We start from the raw sequence: 18,626 nt of genomic DNA on the forward strand, positions 1-18,626 counted from the left end.
TTAAGTCTCCAGCCAACAGACTCTATTGATCGAAGACTTGGGGGACTACATTATGTACCATATATTGGGCCTCAACTGGGCCTTATGAAAAATACTTGAGGGACTTAGCCCATTATTTATGTAATAAGTGAGGAGCCCTTATTCTATAAAATGGACTCTCTCACCTTCATTAGAGAGCAACACCGCCAGCTGAGCAACCGCCTCGCCGTGAGCATCACTCCTAACCCATCACTTATGTATTGAGGAGCGAGCCCTTATTCTATAAAAGGGACTCCCTCACCACCATTAGAGAGCATCGCCGCCTACTGAGCAATCGCCTCGCCGCGAGCACCAACTCTAACCCATCATTTTTGTATTGAGGAGCGAGCCCTTATTCTATAAAATGGACTCCCTCACCTTCAACACCACAAGCTGAGCCAACCAAGGCAACATAAGCCACGAGCCAAGCAGTCTCGCAACATGTGCTACTTCTAGTTGAGCATCATTTCAGATTGAGCACCGCTTCATATCGAACATCAGTTCAAGACAACATCTAGTTACTTCAGCCCACACATGGACTGAATTTCAAGTCTCCAGCCAAAAGACTCTCTTGACTGAAGACTTGGGGGACTACTGTTTATACCATATTTAGGGCCTCGTATTTAGATTTCGTACAAATACTCGGAGGAATTAAATGTAATTATGTGATAAAGGAAGGGGCAAATATGTAATAAGTGAGGAGTCATTATTCTATAAAATGACTCATCACCCTCACAATTAGGGGAGGCCATTTTCCTAGGCCATCAGATACCTCACTCTCCCTTAGAGTCTCTGAATCTCTCTCTATCACTTCTCAGATAAATACATAATCAGTGTGGACGTACCCCAAACCTTAGGGTGAACCACGATACATCTTGTGTTATTTACATTTCTTGCAGATTCACAGTCGGATTTACGTTGTTCCAAGACCTCCGGTTTTGTGCATCAACAATGGATATTTCATACCTTTAACAGGAGTTAGAGTGGAGTCGGACAACGACACTTGGGTAAAAGTTGTGTTTGACATATGGTAATCTTTATTCCATGATGGTGGTTTGTGGGTTCGAGTAGAGTTTCTAGTAAGAGCAGGCAAAAGAGGAGATGATGGACTGGGATTAGTTGAATTGTCATGTGGAAAGGTAGGAATTGTTTATTCATGGAGAGATGGGTGGAATATGGGGTGGGGTCTGTATGGGTGGTAGCCACTAAATCATGAGATAAAGGTGTTGGTGTATGAGTGGAAGTTGAGGAAATAATGTGTGGGGTGATGGCCTATGAATCATGAGATGTAGGTGGTGGTGGATGGGTAGAAGGTGAGGAAATAATGGGTGGGGTGGTGGCATATGACTCATGAGATGTAGGTGGTGGTGGATGGGTGGATGGAGAGGAAATAATAGATGGGGTGTTGGAGCCAACATATTGACTAGGAGAATAAGGGTGAACTATGGGTAAAACAATTTGTGAGTTTTGATGGTGGTCTTCTGGAGTTAGAGATGCATAGAGAAAAATATTTTCATGGAATTTCACATCTCTACTAACAAGAAATTCTTTTGTCCTTAGATCATAAAGCTTATATCCCTTTTGACCTATTGGATAGCCAACAAAAATATAATGATGGGCACGTGAATCGAATTTTTGTAGTGGTTGAACAACAATAGCATAACAAAGGCACCCAAATACCCTGAGATGATCGAGCTTGGGGGATCGATTGTATAACCCCTCATAGGTGACTTATTTGATAATAATGGAGTGGGTAGCCTATTGATAAGATAAATTGCAGTGAGAACACACTCCCCCCCAAAAACTGAGTGTCAAATTGGCTTGGAAGAGCAATGCACGAGCCACAATGAGGATGTGGCAATGCTTGATTTCAACTACTTCGTTTTGTTATGGAGTGTAAACACATGAAATTCAACCCCATTATCAAGGAAAAAATCTCGTAATGAGAAAATTTTGGCTTCATTATCGGACCTTATTGTTTTGATGGTGGTACTAAATTGACTACGAACAAAGGTGACAAAGGATTTCATGAGGGATTATGTTTTGGACTTATAGGTCATCAAAAATATCCAAGTGCACCTCGTGTAATCATCAACAATGGTAAGAAAGTACCGTGCCCCAGAAGTAGATTTAAATTGTGAGGACCCCAAATATCACAATGTAAAAAAGCAAAGGGCACATTAGAAGAGATGGAACTTAATGAAAATGGTAATCTTGTCTGTTTAGCCATGGGACAAACATCACAATTATGTTCAATAGAAACAGACCAGAATGAAGCAAATTGGAAAGTTATTTGAGTCGAGCTGGTGAAGGATGACCAAGGCGTCAATGCCATATATTGGATGTGTGGGAAACATGACATGAAAAGGGGGCTGTGAGGGCTGTATTTAGTGGTGACATATAATAAAGACCTCATTTACCCAAGCCAATTATCCTCTCTTAGCCAAGTCCTGTAAAACACCAAAGTCAGGAAAAAGGAATGACACAACAATTTGAGGATTTGGTGACTTTGCTGGCAGACATCAAATTAAGATGAAATGAGGGAACCCAAAGAACATTGTTCAAAGTGATATTCTTGTCAAAAAGTATTGAGCCAATTGAAGAAATAAGAGTAGATGAACCAGTGGGTAAATTAACTAAAGGCATGGAAGAACTATGTGTTCGAGTGAAAAGAGAAGAGTTGGATGCAATGTGATATGTCGCTCCATTATCCAAAATCCATGTATTAGAAGATACATAATTAATTGATGGAAACTCACAAAAAAACCCGACCTGTCGTATTTGCAAATGCATTGCAATTTTCTGATTTTTGTAATTTTACCATGGATATAGCTGCTATAAGCTATTGAAGTTGTTCTGGTGTGAGCCCAGCAAGCAATTTGAAAAAATGCGTCCGCTGATTGGAGATAGAATTGGAGTTGATGTTTGAATTTTCTCCCGTTCCATGATTAAATTGTGATTCAAGGCAAGGGAAAGAAAAAAAATGTCTCGCTCTTAAAAGCTTCAAAAGCACATGAACACAAAAAGGAAAATTAGGAGCCACCACGAAGGGGCTCTGATACCATCATAAGAACCAAAGGTTTGAAATTTTTCGTATGTTATTGATATGAACAGGGAAGTAAAATATATACCGAGATTATACATGATTAATCCCATGAAACGTGTTGGCTTCCTAACTAAGTAAATATACATAAGGTAAATACACAACAATCAATTTGATTCGTGAAGATCGATCAATGCAGACATACAGACAAAGAGTTTTTTTTTTTTTTTTTTTTCTGTAGGTAGGAGATTATGATCTGTTGCTTCCAATCCAAGAAAGCTAGCTATCACATACAGAGACTTGAGTGTGTGTGTGTATATATATATTTGTACGGGGATTGATATATCCCTCATCATATATGTATATATATGTGTGTGTGGGCGCATGCACACGCGCGCGCGTGCGTGCGTGTTTGGAACTTTCATAAATTGAGAGCATAGATTATATCTCCTTCACACGTACTTACAACCAGAATTTGAAATTAACAATTTAGCCGGACGGCTAGCCTGAGACTCGTTGGATTATATATAGCTAGATTTGACCATTGTGATTAACATTTGTTTTCTAAAACGACGAAACATTTCCAATTTTGTTTTCTATAATGACTATTTAAGGTAAATTCAGTGACTTCACAATGGTTAATGCTAGAAAAAAACCATTCGACTAATGCATCGATCTTAACTTCAACTGGGATCAAACATTATTTCATTCAATATTCTTTTAATCTAATAGATAGAGAAGTGGCGTTTGAAACTCATCATCTAAAAACATGACTAGTTTGAGTTTAAAAAGGAGAAATGATGTCCACATTAGTGAGAATAGATTAAACAATTAAGGTGTCAAATCATTCCCTAACAAAATGAGGTCGTATTTTTGTGTTGTTTGTTTTCAAATTGAATAGCATATAATTCATTTGGAATCTGTCTACTTCATTTATAAATTTTTATTTATTTTATTTATTTGATTATTTTTCCCTTTCTTTTTTTATATTTTAAATGAAATGACACAACACAAATGATAAGTAGATATATAATACCCAGGAGGATCCTCTCCGGATCCTTAAATCGTGTCCGTTCATTGTATATCGTGTCATCAATTTTCGTCATGTACTATTCATATTTAATTTAAAAAATATATTTAAAATAATTTCTGACTGCACGATATACTACGATGTACGAACATGATTTGAGAATCCCACAATCCCCACAAAGAGGATCCTGAGCTCATCCATATAATACAAGCAAAGTGTTGCGTAAGAAGAATATCCATGTCCATGTGGGAATATCTGCATAAGAAGAAAATTCCAAATCAACTAATGTAAGTGCAATCCCCTCTTCTTTGCCATAAAAAGACCCATCAATATCTTGAGACAAAAAAAAGCCCAAGATTCAAATTATTTAAGCCCAATACCCACAAAATTTCATTCAGAGTTCTAGAGTGTTCGTAAGGAGGACGAACGAAAAGGAATCGGACGGTCCAGATGGAGTTTGGGTCTGGAAGCTTCAAGAGCTCAAGGGTGGGGAGTGGGTAAACCTAACGCTCGCTCAGTCGCCAATATAACATAACATTTCCCTCGAGCTCTCACTCCTTTTCCTTGTGCTCTCTCTTGGGCGTTTCTTATCCAAACCCACCAAAACCCTCAAGACTTAGCTCTCCAGTCTCCCTATCTACCTAAACCCTATCGACTCTTCTTCCACTCTGCTGTTTAGCTCTCAGGTGAGGTGATTCATCTCTTCAACCTCTCTCCCTTTCTCTCTCTTGAAGCTCTGTTACTCAATTGTGCTCGTGTTTCTGGTGCTTTTGAGAGGCGGCTTGCTGTCCTATATTCTGTGTTGTGCGCTATCAGTATCAATTGAAGCCTTTTTGGATTCTGTGCTTCCTTTTCTTTTTCAGCTTGTTTTGTTTGTTTTTTTATTTTTATTTTTTTTGTATTGGGTTTGTTCTTTGCTCCATTTGAATCCAATTCACCGTTATCTTAATCATCCATTTCATTTGAAATGAAATGACATGAAATTGGTTTTTTCAATTAAATGAACACAGATGAATTTGAATTTTTCAATAATTGCATGTGCTACTGAATTTGACAGGGGTAGATGGCATCCACATTTGCAGCCATGACTTCAGTTGGTTCGTTGGCTGCTCCTAGCCGTGTCATTGACAGGAAATTCGACAACTTGTCGTCTCGTGCTTCAATCTCTTCATTCTCTCTCTCTAGGAGGCAACATGTGGCTATGAGGAGGACACGAGCTCCCAGGATCTGCGCCATGGCCAAGGAATTGCACTTCAACAAGGACGGCTCTGCCATCAAGAAATTACAGGCGAGTCTTTTGAAGAGCAGGGCTGCTAATTTGTTTCCATTCTGTGGTGCCTCTTATCTTTACGTGCTCTAACATATTATCTTATTGTTATACAGACTGGTGTCAACAAGCTCGCCGACCTTGTTGGGGTTACACTTGGTCCAAAGGGAAGGAATGTCGTTCTAGAGAGCAAGTATGGCTCCCCCAAAATTGTTAACGATGGTGTAACCGTCGCAAAAGAGGTATATGACCCTTTCTTTGTGTCACATTTTCGGAGGGAACAAGTTTAAAGCTTTCAAGTGCTCCTCTTAGCTTTTATATGTTGTAGTTCTGAGCTTGAGAGCGTCAATGTTTCTTTTAGCATTTCAAGATGTAGTGTGAGGTGAGACATGAGAGCAGCACGTTGTGAGTTTGGCAAAGCATATGAGCTAAATGAAGTCCTTATTTGGTCGGATAGAATACTGAAATGAAACGTTTTCACTTTGTCCAAGAGTTTGCAATTTTGAATTTAGGGCAATTTTCATGAGGACTGTAATTTTGAGATTATTAACTTCCTTTGCTGCCTAAAGGTTGAGTTGGAGGACCCTGTTGAGAATATTGGAGCTAAGTTAGTGAGACAGGCAGCTGCCAAGACTAATGACCTGGCTGGTGACGGTACAACCACTTCTGTTGTTCTTGCACAAGGTCTTATTGCTGAAGGTGTCAAGGTTTGTACCGTGGTCTTTCTGATTGCATTTGAGAGAGATCGTGTGAAAACTTCTGTTAACTGAATTCAATTGTTCAGGTGGTTGCAGCTGGGGCAAACCCTGTTTTAATCACACGTGGCATTGAAAAGACCACCAGAGCTCTAGTAAATGAGCTTAAGTTGATCTCCAAAGAGGTAGCGTAAATTTATGTCCAATTTTTACAGTCTCAACCATCGACCATGTATGATTTCCTTTGTTTCTTTGCATTGCTTCATAATCCTTAAATCTCCTCAGAACAAGAAAAGTTTACAACTCATTGCAGGTTGAAGACAGTGAGCTGGCAGATGTTGCAGCTGTTAGTGCAGGAAACAATTACGAAGTAGGAAACATGATTGCTGAAGCTTTGAGCAAGGTGGGTAGGAAGGGTGTGGTGACCCTTGAAGAGGGAAAGAGCGCTGAGAACAGCCTGTATGTTGTTGAGGGAATGCAATTTGATCGTGGTTATATCTCACCTTACTTTGTCACTGACAGTGAGAAAATGGCGGTTGAATATGAGAACTGCAAGGTAACATATCCTTTTTCCCTGGGTGATGGAAGTTTAATTTTCAATGTGTTATTTGTGCCTCCTAATACAAGAGTGGGTTTTGTGCAGTTGCTTCTTGTTGATAAAAAAATTACAAATGCAAGGGACCTTATTAACATTTTGGAGGATGCTATTAGAGGAGGATACCCAGTTGTAATCATTGCAGAAGACATTGAACAAGAAGCTCTTGCAACTCTTGTTGTAAACAAGCTAAGAGGAGCTCTTAAGATTGCTGCCCTTAAAGCTCCCGGGTTTGGTGATCGCAAGAGCCAGTACCTTGATGACATTGCTATTCTAACTGGAGGTACTTTTACGTCTAATTCATTTTTTTGGTCTCAACTCTTGCCTAGGTGTCTTGTCTGCTAATAATACATTACTTACCTCCTCCTGTTTGAATGGAGCGTTGGTGTAACGTATGAGTCTCCTTTATTGTTTTCTGTTTGTAATGTGATATTGAGATACTATTAATTTGCTTATAGGAACTGTCATCAGAGAGGAAGTAGGACTCACATTAGAGAATGTTGGAAAGGAGGTCCTAGGCCATGCATCGAAAGTGGTTCTTACAAAGGATACCTCCACAATTGTTGGTGATGGAAGTACTCAGGAAGCAGTTAACAAGCGAGTTGCCCAAATTAAGAACCTCATTGAGGTGAAACCCTCTTTCTCCTTCTCTAAAAAATGCTTATGGACGTTTGTCATTCTTTATAGTCTTATAGCCTTAACAAGTTAAACAATTATTGCAGGCGGCCGAGCAGGACTATGAAAGAGAAAAGCTTAATGAAAGGATTGCAAAACTATCTGGTGGTGTTGCTGTTATACAGGTAAGTTTTGAAATACACGTAGACAATTTGGATTATGATGTATTGGTGTTGCAATGGTAATTCATTTGTATTAACTTTTTCTTGAATTCTCCAAGGTTGGAGCACAAACAGAGACAGAGCTGAAAGAAAAGAAACTGAGAGTTGAAGATGCTCTGAATGCAACAAAGGTAACCCAACTCAAACTACATCTTTTCATATTAAGTCCCTGTTAAGTTTTCTTTCATCTGCGCTTTAAAGCGCCATCAAAATTTAAAATGTTGGTAATTGTCCAGGCAGCTGTTGAGGAAGGTATTGTTGTCGGAGGTGGATGCACACTTCTGAGGTTAGCATCAAAGGTTGACGCAATCAAAGATACTCTTGATAATGATGAAGAAAAGGTAACATATCTGTTGATTATTGAACTCCCCCAATCTTTTTGGGTTTGATTCAGAAGAAGATTCTGGTTATGACTGAAACTGTATTGAATGTTGGCTCAAATCAATTGGTGATTGCAGGTTGGAGCAGATATCGTTAAAAGAGCTCTTAGTTACCCTCTGAAATTAATCGCCAAGAATGCTGGTGTAAATGGAAGTGTTGTCAGTGAGAAGGTATTCTTTCGTTTGGCTCAATATAGAATATTCTATGCTTACTATGTGAATGCTATGTTTGTTTTTATAAATTGGAGTCTCCTTTTTCAGGTGCTTTCGAGTGACAATCCGAAGTATGGATATAATGCTGCCACTGGAAACTATGAAGATTTAATGGCTGCTGGAATCATTGATCCAACCAAGGTGAGTTTCTGTGCAGAAGTTGTGTTAGACGTTGCCTTTTATTGACTTCCACGAATATAATTGAAATCTCATTTACATAATTTACTGAATTTTTTATTCCTTTTATTGTTCAGGTGGTGAGATGTTGCCTAGAGCATGCATCCTCTGTTGCGAAAACTTTCTTAATGTCAGATTGTGTGGTTGTTGAGATTAAAGAGCCAGAACCTGCAGTGCCTGCCGGCAACCCCATGGACAACTCAGGTTTGTAGATAATCTTGTGCTCTCTATTCCGCTTTTGTGTTTGTCTAAATGCAAATTTGCCAACTTGTTCCTTTTGTTGTGACAGGCTACGGTTACTAAAGTTGATCGAGAACGAGTACGATCTGAGGAAGAGGAGCGAACAAGATCAACCTAGAATCCTAGACCCTAGACGATGGCAACAAGTTATTAGAACGATAGTATTTGAATGGAAGAAATTTTTTGTATACATAAAGGATTCCGGTGAGGTTAGCTCACGGGAGTGCGGCGGATGTTGAATTCGTGTTCAGTGTAGCGATCACTGCAAGTATAATTTGAATGGAAGAAATTTTCGTGCCAAGAGTGTTTGTATTCTTGATTTGTTTTGTTTTGTTTGAGTTATTGATAGTCTTTGACATTGAATTGCATGTTCAAAAGAGGAAAACAAGCTCAACGGAGTTAAAAGAGAATGGTTAGGCTTGGGCCAAATAATTTTCAAAGGATAAGTGACCGGTAAGACGCATTTAATGTTGTGGAGTGTGATTAGGTTGGTGTTTTTATCACGCACGTTAAGTTTTGAACCGATTATAGCTGTAGACGGTAATGTAATTTGTGGGCTTGTTGCTCTCATCTTACAAGGTCATAATCTAGTGGGATGTCTGTCTAATCACTAATTAGTCAATGTGGTTTCTTCCTCCGACCCTACGTCAGTTGCTTGGAAATGGAAAAGCAATAGATATCGAATGTGGAGAAGAAGACAGATCTTTAGTCCAATCATGTGTTTTTATAAACGACAAAGAAGTAACATTTCTTTAGAATTTTTACTTTTTTGGTGACTTGTTTTTGGTCAAGATACTTTTTACTCACTGATCTAAATTTTTTAGATATTTGGTAAGGATTTGATATGGAAATGAAGAGTAATTATATGTGGAAGATGTTATGGAAGGGTGAATATAATAGTGATATGTGAATGAATTACTGCTACAATAATAAACAGTTAATAAAAAAAAAGTATTAGTAACATTTTAATTTTTACAACTATTAGTAACATTTTAATTTTTACAGCCTTGTTTTTCCCCTTCAAAAAAAAAGTATTCAAAGATTCACCATTGTATTCATACTTTTTTTTAGTTTTAGCTATTATATTGAATAAATAAAAAAGAATTAATGGATATGATTAAACAACGGTGTGTTTGAGGTCAGATCACAAAAAAAAATGTTTATGTCAAAAAAGAGGAAGATGCGTTTATCTTTTCCCTTGTATAATACACCGTGGAGCCACTATTAGTAATGCATTATCTTTCATAAATTATATATCAATTTCAAGCGCATAGCTACATAATTAAGGTGAAGTAGGTGCATACACTAATGTAATGTGAACCCAAAGGTTGCTTGCTAGTTGTGGCGATGGGCCCCCCTTCCCATATAGGCACAAAAAGCTAAGGCAATAAGGCACGTATGGCATTGCCAATTCATAATGTTATATAATTTGGTAAGAGATACTGAATTGGGTAACCAGTTGACGCACCAAGAGAAATATACCGTTTCTATATGTTTTCACTCACACATTATCTCTTATTCTTAGGATGGTGGATGGAATGGTGTGGGATAGCCTCCATACTTCAACAACTACAAGGTTTTTATTTTGCTTTTGTGTTTTACTCGAGTTCGTATCTCCCCTTAAGTATACTAAAATGACATTAGAATGCTAGAATTAGAAGACGAACAAGTTTTAATGTCTTATACTGTCTTTTACTACAAGTAAAAGAAAGCCAATACAATAAGCACATTGAAAAGTGATTGCACAAAAACAAAGTGGGTGAGAGAGGGGAGGCATATGAGATGATATATAGAAAATGTAACATGGGACATAACATACCATAAAACAAACAAGAATAAGAAGCATTCCATCCCGCATTTTCATTTTTCTATTTTTCGTGCAATTCATGCATGAAAATGGCAAAGATGGGCGATTGGAGTTGGTGGTGTTGCCAAATGGCCATCTCTTTCTCCTTTTCTATCCCTCTTTAAGAGAGAGCCTTCTCCTTGACGCCGCCTCCTTCTCCCTCACTCCACCTCTCTCTTTCTCTCTCCATTCCTCAATTCCTCTCTCACCTCACCAACAACACTTATTAACACACACACACACTGTCACTCCCTTTGCACTCCCTTTTCTTTTAATTACCCAAAACACCCTCTTTCTCTTCTCCAATTCTCTGCCCAACACTCTCTGTATACGTCTCTGTTTTCTCTCTCACTACGATTCGCCACTGCCACCCCCCATTGCCCTTTTTTTCCCTCACTCCTCCCCCGTACGTCTCTCCCTCCTCGTTCTTCTTTTGTTTGGATTTCCTTATTGGCTTCTTTTTCTTCTGCATTGTTCTTTTGCTATGTTCACCCGCACCTCATATTGTTGCCCTTTCTATTTTGATATATTGATTGTGAAGTTTTGATATTCTTTTGATTCTGAATTATAAATTTGGCGTCTTGATGATCAGGATCATCTGGGCTTTCTCACATTTGATCAGCTATCGATTTCGGGTATTCGGGTATGTTTCTTTCTTTTTATTTAATGGGAATAATTCAAAGCAATCGGATTGATCATCCATTTTCTTTGCTTCGCACGTAATAATCGAGATTTTTTTTTTAATTTTTTTAGTTGAAATTGTGTGATCATCCTGCTGATGATCCTCATCTTTTTCATGCATTGTGTGGACTCTGTTTCTGGACTGAGAGCTGACATAACGGCACTGATTGATTGTTTTTTTTTGTTTAATGGAATGTTGTCCTTATTTAAAAAATAATAATTAAAATATAAAATAAATAGTTGTAAAAATGGTGTATTTTGATGACCAATTTCTCTAGTGGGAGGGATTTTATCAGATTGAAATGTCTTTTCATTTCAAATTGGAATTCTGGCGTGGTTTCTGTCTGTAAAGTGCGGGTTATTTTTAATTTGCATAAATATTGTAGGACTATGTCTTGAAATTGATAGTTTGAGTGCGTTGGTTTTGTATTTACTGATTTTTTAATAATGTCATGTGTGTTTATTTTGAGTTGTAATAATAAATTCTTGCTGGATTGAAGGGTTTATCTTGGGAGTTTGCTTGCCTGCTCTGTCTGGCAGAGTGCATTGTTAAACGGACTGCGAATACGACATGGAAGAAGGAAGAACTGAACTAGAGTTTGATGAATTTGAGAAGCTTCTTGGTGAGATACCAAATGCTACTTCTGGGAACACACATTCTGATGAATCTGGAACAAAGAACGCGTCATTGTCTCCCATCTGTGTGAACTCCTGCAAGGGGCCATTGAGTGAAAAACTCCATAACAATGGGAGGATAGATGGGGGGAGGAACTCGGCAAATAAAATTCAGAAATCACCTGTGAAAAGGGTTCAACAAGATGTAACAAATCTACCTGATGATCAATCCTTAACGTCTGCACTCGCAGGACTGAGGTTCGATGGTGCAGTGAATATGGAAGCTGAGAGTCATGTCGAACATAGTAAATCCTTGCAGAACTACTCCTTTTCAATGAATGGCCAAATCGCAAACAGCTTAAAGACACAGGTTTCAAATATGGATACGCAGGTCATGGTTGTTCCCTCTTTCCAAGCACCAAATAACATACCTTGTGGATTTTATGAGTTTGATGCGATAAATGCAGGCCAAGAAAGTTCAAATATGTTAAAGTTCAATTTTGAAGAGCTTAAGAAACCGCAGGCTGCCTATTCACAGCCTATTGAAAATTTATCTCCTGGTGTTCCTCTAGCTCCTGCAGTGCAAGGTTTTCATTTCCTTTCTAATGTGCCTGCTCCTGGTCTGCAGTTTCCTCTAACATCTGATCATCAGCAGCAATTCTTTCTTGATGCACAATCTCGTATTCCTTACCTACATTCTCAACAGCTAAACCAGAATCAAATTAGTTGGAGGAACATGGAAGAGGAGCAATACTATAGGATGCAGCAGCGATATGTGTACTTGCAGCAGCTTCATGATCAGCGGTTGGAAGCTCAGCATCTGGTTCAAGGGAATGGGAATATTGCAAGCAGGCTCACGTGTCCAACCCCGAGGCACCCCCATTTTGAGGTACCAATCTCTAATCGGCTTGAACAATCTAATCAAGAACGAATATGGAACAATTATGTGGTTCCCAGGGGTCCACACCAATCAAATCCTGCTCTTTCGTACACAGATTTTAATGGGATTCAAGTTCTTGACAAAGTGGGAAAGCAGAGTTTTCCTGAGAAGATTCTAACAAGATCACATGGGATGAACACACTTAAAGCTGTGAAGTTCGGTGTTATTGGAACAGATGAACCACTTACTCATGTTAGCCAGAATGGCAAAGCTCTCCCAAATGGTCATTTCCGGCATGCCTTATCTACTCAAAATACTGGATGCTTTCAATTGGATAGTTTGAACACATGGGGTATGTTCCCTAGTTTAATGCATCTTAAGAATACAGATATGAAGGTGCTACCTCAGAAATATACTGATCTGAAGACAGTGCCTCAGAAATATAACTCCATGGATGAAATCACAGGAAGAATTTATCTAATGGCTAAGGACCAGCATGGTTGCCGCTTCTTGCAAAGAAAGTTTTCTGAAGGCGCCCAAAAAGATGTCGAAAATATTTTTTCTGAGATCATTGATCACATTGTTGAGCTCATGACAGACCCTTTTGGGAATTACCTCATTCAGAAGCTGCTTGAAGTGTGTGATGAGGATCAGCAAATGCAAATTCTTCATTCAATCACTAAAAAGCCAGGGGAACTTGTTAGGATTTCATGTGATATGCATGGGTTTGCTCTCTCTCTCTCTCTCTCTCCCCCCCCCCCCATGTGTGTGTGTGTGTGTGTGTGTGTGTGTGTGAGTGTGAGTGTGTGCGTCGTTACTCGCTTGTGCATGCATGTGGGTTATAATTTATCCGCTGCATGTTTTTTTCTATATTGATATGATGAAATTGGGGTTCTTCCAAACCACAGGACTCGGGCTGTTCAAAAGGTTATTGAAACCCTCAAAATTGCAGAGCAGTTTTCCATGGTTGTTTCATCGCTAAAGCCAGGGATAGTGACTTTGATAAAGAACACAAATGGAAATCACGTTGCACAGCGCTGCTTACAGTATTTAACGCCTGAATATCGTGAGGTAAAACATATAGTACTTTGAATTAATTTTGAAGTTTATGAGCGCATGGATGTTGCTGATGTGGAGATTTTTTCTTTCTCTGTGCAATGTTGCAAGCGTGATGACTTATTCGTGTATCTTCTTATTTGTTGTCGGTTGGTTTAACTCAGAGTACCTTACTACATGAATCAGTTTGTAAATTCATTAAATCATGTATCACGGAATGAAAGATGGCAATGGTTTCTTTTGCAGTTTCTTTTTGCAGCTGCAACTACTAACTGTGTAGAGCTTGCAACTGACCGCCATGGTTGTTGTGTGCTACAAAAATGCCTTAACCACTCGGATGCTGAACAAAGAAACCGATTAATCTGCGAGATTACTTCAAATGCACTAATCCTTTCTCAAGATCCATTTGGGTACTCTCTTTTCACCCCTCCATTTTCAATGTCCTTAATTTAATACATCATTAACATGGTATGATATCCGCGTCATCTTTTGTTTGCAGGAACTATGTTGTGCAATTTGTCTTTGAACTTCAGCTTCCGTGGGCAACTGTACATATTCTTGACCAGTTGGAGGGTAATTATGGGGATTTGTCGGTGCAGAAGTATAGCAGTAATGTGGTTGAGAAAAGCCTGAAATATGCAGATGAAGAGCGTCGCACACGCATTATTCAGGAGCTGATAGAAAATCCGCGCTTGGATCAAGTCATGCAAGACCCTTATGGAAATTATGTTGTCCAAGCAGCTCTTAGTCAATCAAAGGTAAAGTATTATAGTACATCTTACATTCTTTTTCGTGGTTTAAATGAAATTCCTGTTCTTTTACGAAGAATAATTAAATTAATAGATGTGCATTTAATAACAAAATACAAGTGAAGTGATCATACGGTTCTTGATCATTTTTCTAATCTCTTTTTCTTTGGGGCAGCGATGGGGTTTTTCTATGCTTGTCCTTCTGAAATTCTCTTTGCTGTTTGAGCAGGGAATCCTTCATTCTAAATTGGTGGATGCAATAAAACCTCATGTGTCAGTTCTTCGGACCAGTCCTTATGGGAAGAAAATCCTCTCTAGCAACATTTTGAAGAAATAAACTTTTGGTATATTGAGACAATATCTTCTTCTTTGACATGGCATTCAAGATTTATCCATTTTCATTCCTTTGGCATTGCGTTCGAGCTCATCGATTTTCTTTCTTCCACATTGTAGGTTTTGATTCGTTCAAAGAATCCCTGTAAATCTGTAATAAGCAGGTGAAGAAAAGCTCTAGCGCTAAAAGGTTTCAGTTTTGACCGGATGGAAATTGAATCTTATTCTTTCTGGTTTCTCTCTCAACAGGTTTTGACAATGTCAGAGCAAATCTCGCAGCATCACACGAGATGGATATGTTTGTAGATTAGCGGATTCGTTTTTGTCCCGTTTGGTTTTGCATAGGAATAAAAAGGAATATGTGAAGATGAAGATTTAGAGTTGTTTGAGCTACGGGGAAACTGTACCATGGTTGGAATTGGAGGATGGAGCAATGTGTATCTTGCATCTATAGATTATTACTACCAGAAACATCTATGCTTCATCTATGTTTTTGTTGTGTACTATTAGTATTTATTCAGAAACATCGTGTTGCTGTTTATTAAAACCTTATTATGTTCTAACTTAACCGTTGATTATTCGTTAACGTTAGGTCTTCTACTGCTAATATTTGTCTTCCTTTTGTTGCTAATTTTCTGGTTATTATGGGACTCACGTACAAACAATAAAATGATGCCGTATGGGAATTATAGGACATGGTTCCTTGGGGGATTAAAAGGGGGAAATTTTGTTTTTCAAAAGACATTTGGGTGATAGGTTGTGTTATAATACAAAACAGAGTTGTATGTAACAACCCTAAAAACGGTAATTTTATGCGCGCCTCAAAACTCAAATTTTTATTAAAAGTTTGCAACCGGTTGTATTTAAAGTTACACATACTCTCTTGTGTTGTGCAGGAACACAGAAGACCTACCCATTAAAACGGTCGACTTTGGCAACCACCCATATAAGTGACATGTGGCATCACACCCTTGAACTGAAGACAAGAGACTATTAGAGCCACTAGTCATGGACTCGTTGTAATCCAAAACCTTTTTCTTTGAGACCAAACAAATGGAATTTCCACCCCATACTTCCCCAGCAACTCCAACATCTTCCTCTTCTTCTCCTCCTTCACCGTAATTTCAGCTAAAACAAGGCCAAACATAATGTCTTTAGCTCCAACAAGTCACCTGTCTCTGTGTTCTGCACCGCCAATGCCAAGAACTTCTTTGACCAAGCAGCAGAACAACCACCCACTTGTGTTTTTTCCGACCAAGAATTTCTCAGTTCTGAGCACTTCAAGCAGTTTCCTCGGCGCCCGTTCGGTTAGATTGTCTATTTTCTTAGTAAAAACATCGGAAACTGAGTCGAAACCAGCAGAGAGTGGAAGTGAAGGAGGAGGAGGAGGAGAAGGAGAAGGAGAAGGAAAACCAGAAGCATATGAAGAGTATGAGGTGGAAGTGGTGCAGCCTTACGGGCTGAAATTCTCCAAGGGCCGAGATGGTGGAACTTACATTGATGCCATTGCGCCCGGTGGATCTGCTGACAAGACTGGCAAGTTCACTGTTGGGGATAAAGTTATTGCCACAAGGTTGTTATCTGATCCTTCTTCCCCTTGTAATTTTTGTGGCTTTATTTGTATGGTTGTTGGACAGCATGACTCTTGCTTTGCATATTTCTGAAAATTTATCCGGAAATATATTAAAATGAAATTGGTTACAAACTGTTAATTAACAATGGAATCCGAGGGACAACAATATGTCGATAAAGGGGCATTAAACTGTGGTATTTATTACTATTTTTATTCCAGTTCTTTTTGGCACGTGCATATTGTTTGCGCTTTTGATCAGTTATTTATGCCAATGAGTTCCTGTGTTGGCAATGTGATCAAACAGTTCTAAAATGCATGCAGTGCAGTTTTTGGGGATGAAATATGGCCTGCTGCCGAGTATGGGAGGACAATGTACACTATTCGCCAGAGGATCGGTCCACTTCTCATGCGAATGCAGAAGAGATACGGTTAGCTCATTCTCCCTGCCTCGTTTTTACTCGTTATCCAAGTTCAAAGCTCATTCCCCTTATATCACTCTTCTGTAACATTGTCTGAGGTTTTCGGAAATTTTGTTTCTTTCCAGGCAATTTAGATACTTCAGGTGAATTAACGGAAAAGGAGATTATCAGAGCTGAGAGGAATTCTGGTGTAATTAGCGGAAGATTGAGGGATATCCAAGTAAGTGAATCATTGTTCCAGTTGCCAGCACAAACAGTCTGAATTGTTTCTTCATTTTTTAAGAAGATACTTCTAGAAATGGTCTCCAGTGTAGTCTCTAAATGTTTGTAAAATGAATTCAGATGCAAAACTATATGAGGAAAAAGGAACAAAAAGCTCAGAGAGAAAGTGACCTTCGACAAGGCCTCCAGCTTTACAAGTATGCAGCTTGATCTTATATGTACATTCTTTCATACTTCATCTTTCTTTTATTGGAAAAGTTATAAGTTTCAGTTTGCTTCCATTTATTTATGTTCTTTTATTGGTTGAAAAAGGGGTGGCAAATATGAGGAAGCATTGGAGAAATTTGAATCTGTACTAGGATCAAAACCAGAGTTAGATGAAGCTTCCATTGCAAGTTACAATGTTGCTTGTTGCTATTCTAAGCTTAATCAGGTATCTAATAAGAATACTATTATTATGATTAATTTGCATGTTGCTTCAACATTTCTCTTGGTTTTGGCATTCAAAGATTTAACCAAGCGTGAAAAATGTTTCCACCTGAGTTTACCTACATTTTGATTTATCCGCCTACGGCTGATGCTGTTGCGTGCATTGAATAGTATTTTCTGAAGGATTTCCTCACTTTCATATTCATTTTTGCGATCAATTAACTGCTTTGTTTATATTGCAATTCTTTATATAGATACAAGCTGGGATCTCAGCACTTGAGGATGCCTTGAAAGCTGGATTTGAAGACTTCAAGGTAACGGACCCACATTTGAGAATACCATGGTTTATTTCACAGAGATTCTTATGGAATTTATTACTATTACTGTCAACAGAGAATCCGGACTGATCCCGACCTAGAGAATGTAAGAAAATCTGAGGAATTTGATCCTCTATTGAAAAGATTTGACGAATCATTCATCAACGAGAATGCCATCAACGCAATCAAATCTATATTTGGCATTTTCAACAAGAAATAGTGCAATAAGCTACTTCAAAAGTTAAAGGAATTGAGCTGGTATGCATTTGAGCTTAACGCCAAATCAATGAAGGGATTGACCGAGCCATCAGCCATCTGGTGCTTCAGACGGATCAGTTTCACAAGTATCAATTTGTTCATGGTTTTGGTTTTGGATGAGTTTGGAGATATTTTTCTCTCTATTCTTGCTTGCTTCAATCTTTTTCTCTGATGAGAATCTTCTGTTTGTAATTTGCAAGAATTGAAGATAGAAAAAAACTTACGAGGGTAACGAATGGCCTGTTTGGTATTGGATTTGGATCCAATATTTTTAACTTAAAAACAAGTTTTGAGTCTCGATTTAAGATTTTTGTTTGGTATTTGATTTGAAAACAATTCTCAAAATTCCAACCCAAAAATATTTGAAAACAAAGCCTATTTGTTGAAAACACAAAATTTGTGTTTTTAGACTTTTTTTTGGAGATTCAGCCACTCCCGTCTCTCTCTCTAACCTTCTCACAGAGGCCTGCACTGGTGTGCACTGCAGTTTGCTTGATTTCTTAACAAAGCTCCACCCCCGACTCCTCAAATTTCCAATTGTTGCAGATCTCCAAATACCAAGTCTACCGTGTCCCGCCGCCAACCCGCTACAAGAACTACACTCGCCAGAACCCTTCTTCTACTGGGTCTTCGGCCTCATTCCAACCTCATCCTCCTCCCCACCGACATCTTCTACCTCGTGGTTTGCCCTGAGTCCCCCAACAACTCAATCGATAGCATCGTGTTCAGAGGATTCAACTTGACGGTGTTGTCT

The 18,626-nt window shown here is 38.7% G+C and overlaps 3 protein-coding genes across 6 annotated transcripts; all 3 read left to right on the forward strand.

Moving 5' to 3' along the window:
* The first annotated feature begins 4,609 nt into the window (after positions 1–4,609).
* Positions 4,610–8,795, forward strand: LOC126614261 (chaperonin 60 subunit beta 2, chloroplastic). Of its 2 annotated transcripts, none has more exons than XM_050281844.1 (15): positions 4,610–4,777; positions 5,149–5,379; positions 5,475–5,600; positions 5,928–6,065; positions 6,143–6,238; positions 6,367–6,609; positions 6,697–6,931; positions 7,107–7,276; positions 7,371–7,448; positions 7,544–7,615; positions 7,721–7,825; positions 7,943–8,035; positions 8,126–8,218; positions 8,332–8,458; positions 8,544–8,795. In XM_050281844.1, exons 2-15 carry the CDS (start codon positions 5,155–5,157, stop codon positions 8,555–8,557), a joined length of 1,815 nt encoding a protein of 604 aa, XP_050137801.1. In that variant the 5' UTR covers positions 4,610–4,777; positions 5,149–5,154; the 3' UTR covers positions 8,558–8,795. The 2 variants fall into 2 exon arrangements, with proteins under 2 accessions (XP_050137801.1, XP_050137802.1); XM_050281845.1 differs by having other exon boundaries at positions 4,615–4,782.
* A 1,580-nt stretch (positions 8,796–10,375) lies between these two features.
* LOC126614260 (pumilio homolog 12-like) lies at positions 10,376–15,261 on the forward strand. Of its 3 annotated transcripts, none has more exons than XM_050281843.1 (9): positions 10,376–10,983; positions 11,522–12,868; positions 12,983–13,241; positions 13,425–13,587; positions 13,819–13,982; positions 14,072–14,330; positions 14,497–14,665; positions 14,775–14,818; positions 14,904–15,261. In XM_050281843.1, the coding sequence occupies exons 2-7, from the start codon at positions 11,593–11,595 to the stop codon at positions 14,656–14,658; spliced, it is 2,283 nt and encodes a 760-aa protein (XP_050137800.1). In that variant the 5' UTR covers positions 10,376–10,983; positions 11,522–11,592; the 3' UTR covers positions 14,659–14,665; positions 14,775–14,818; positions 14,904–15,261. The 3 variants fall into 3 exon arrangements, with proteins under 3 accessions (XP_050137800.1, XP_050137798.1, XP_050137799.1); XM_050281841.1 differs by having other exon boundaries at positions 10,377–10,746; positions 10,933–10,983; positions 11,522–13,241; XM_050281842.1 differs by having other exon boundaries at positions 10,381–10,983; positions 11,522–13,241; positions 14,551–14,665.
* Positions 15,262–15,668: 407 nt separating this feature from the next.
* Positions 15,669–18,158, forward strand: LOC126614269 (protein MET1, chloroplastic-like). The gene is made up of 7 exons (XM_050281852.1): positions 15,669–16,227; positions 16,549–16,655; positions 16,772–16,866; positions 16,989–17,065; positions 17,181–17,301; positions 17,552–17,611; positions 17,691–18,158. The coding sequence occupies exons 1-7, from the start codon at positions 15,803–15,805 to the stop codon at positions 17,832–17,834; spliced, it is 1,029 nt and encodes a 342-aa protein (XP_050137809.1). The 5' UTR covers positions 15,669–15,802; the 3' UTR covers positions 17,835–18,158.
* Positions 18,159–18,626: the final 468 nt, after the last annotated feature.

The sequence above is a fragment of the Malus sylvestris genome, chromosome 3 (genome assembly GCF_916048215.2).
Source record: "Malus sylvestris chromosome 3, drMalSylv7.2, whole genome shotgun sequence".
Classification (NCBI taxonomy): Eukaryota; Viridiplantae; Streptophyta; class Magnoliopsida; order Rosales; family Rosaceae; genus Malus; species Malus sylvestris.

Bases quoted from the DNA above. Each gene is read 5' to 3' on its own strand.
- LOC126614269 (XM_050281852.1), top strand. From the start codon at position 15,803: ATGTCTTTAGCTCCAACAAGTCACCTGTCTCTGTGTTCTGCACCGCCA. The intron at 17,302-17,551 runs GTATCTAATAAG...TTCTTTATATAG, and splicing joins GCTATTCTAAGCTTAATCAG to ATACAAGCTGGGATCTCAGC. The intron at 17,612-17,690 runs GTAACGGACCCA...TACTGTCAACAG, and splicing joins CTGGATTTGAAGACTTCAAG to AGAATCCGGACTGATCCCGA.
- LOC126614261 (XM_050281844.1), top strand. From the start codon at position 5,155: ATGGCATCCACATTTGCAGCCATGACTTCAGTTGGTTCGTTGGCTGCT. The intron at 6,932-7,106 runs GTACTTTTACGT...ATTTGCTTATAG, and splicing joins CATTGCTATTCTAACTGGAG to GAACTGTCATCAGAGAGGAA. The intron at 7,826-7,942 runs GTAACATATCTG...TGGTGATTGCAG, and splicing joins TTGATAATGATGAAGAAAAG to GTTGGAGCAGATATCGTTAA.
- LOC126614260 (XM_050281841.1), top strand. From the start codon at position 11,593: ATGGAAGAAGGAAGAACTGAACTAGAGTTTGATGAATTTGAGAAGCTT. The intron at 13,983-14,071 runs GTACTCTCTTTT...TTTTGTTTGCAG, and splicing joins CTTTCTCAAGATCCATTTGG to GAACTATGTTGTGCAATTTG. The intron at 14,331-14,496 runs GTAAAGTATTAT...TCTTTGGGGCAG, and splicing joins CAGCTCTTAGTCAATCAAAG to CGATGGGGTTTTTCTATGCT.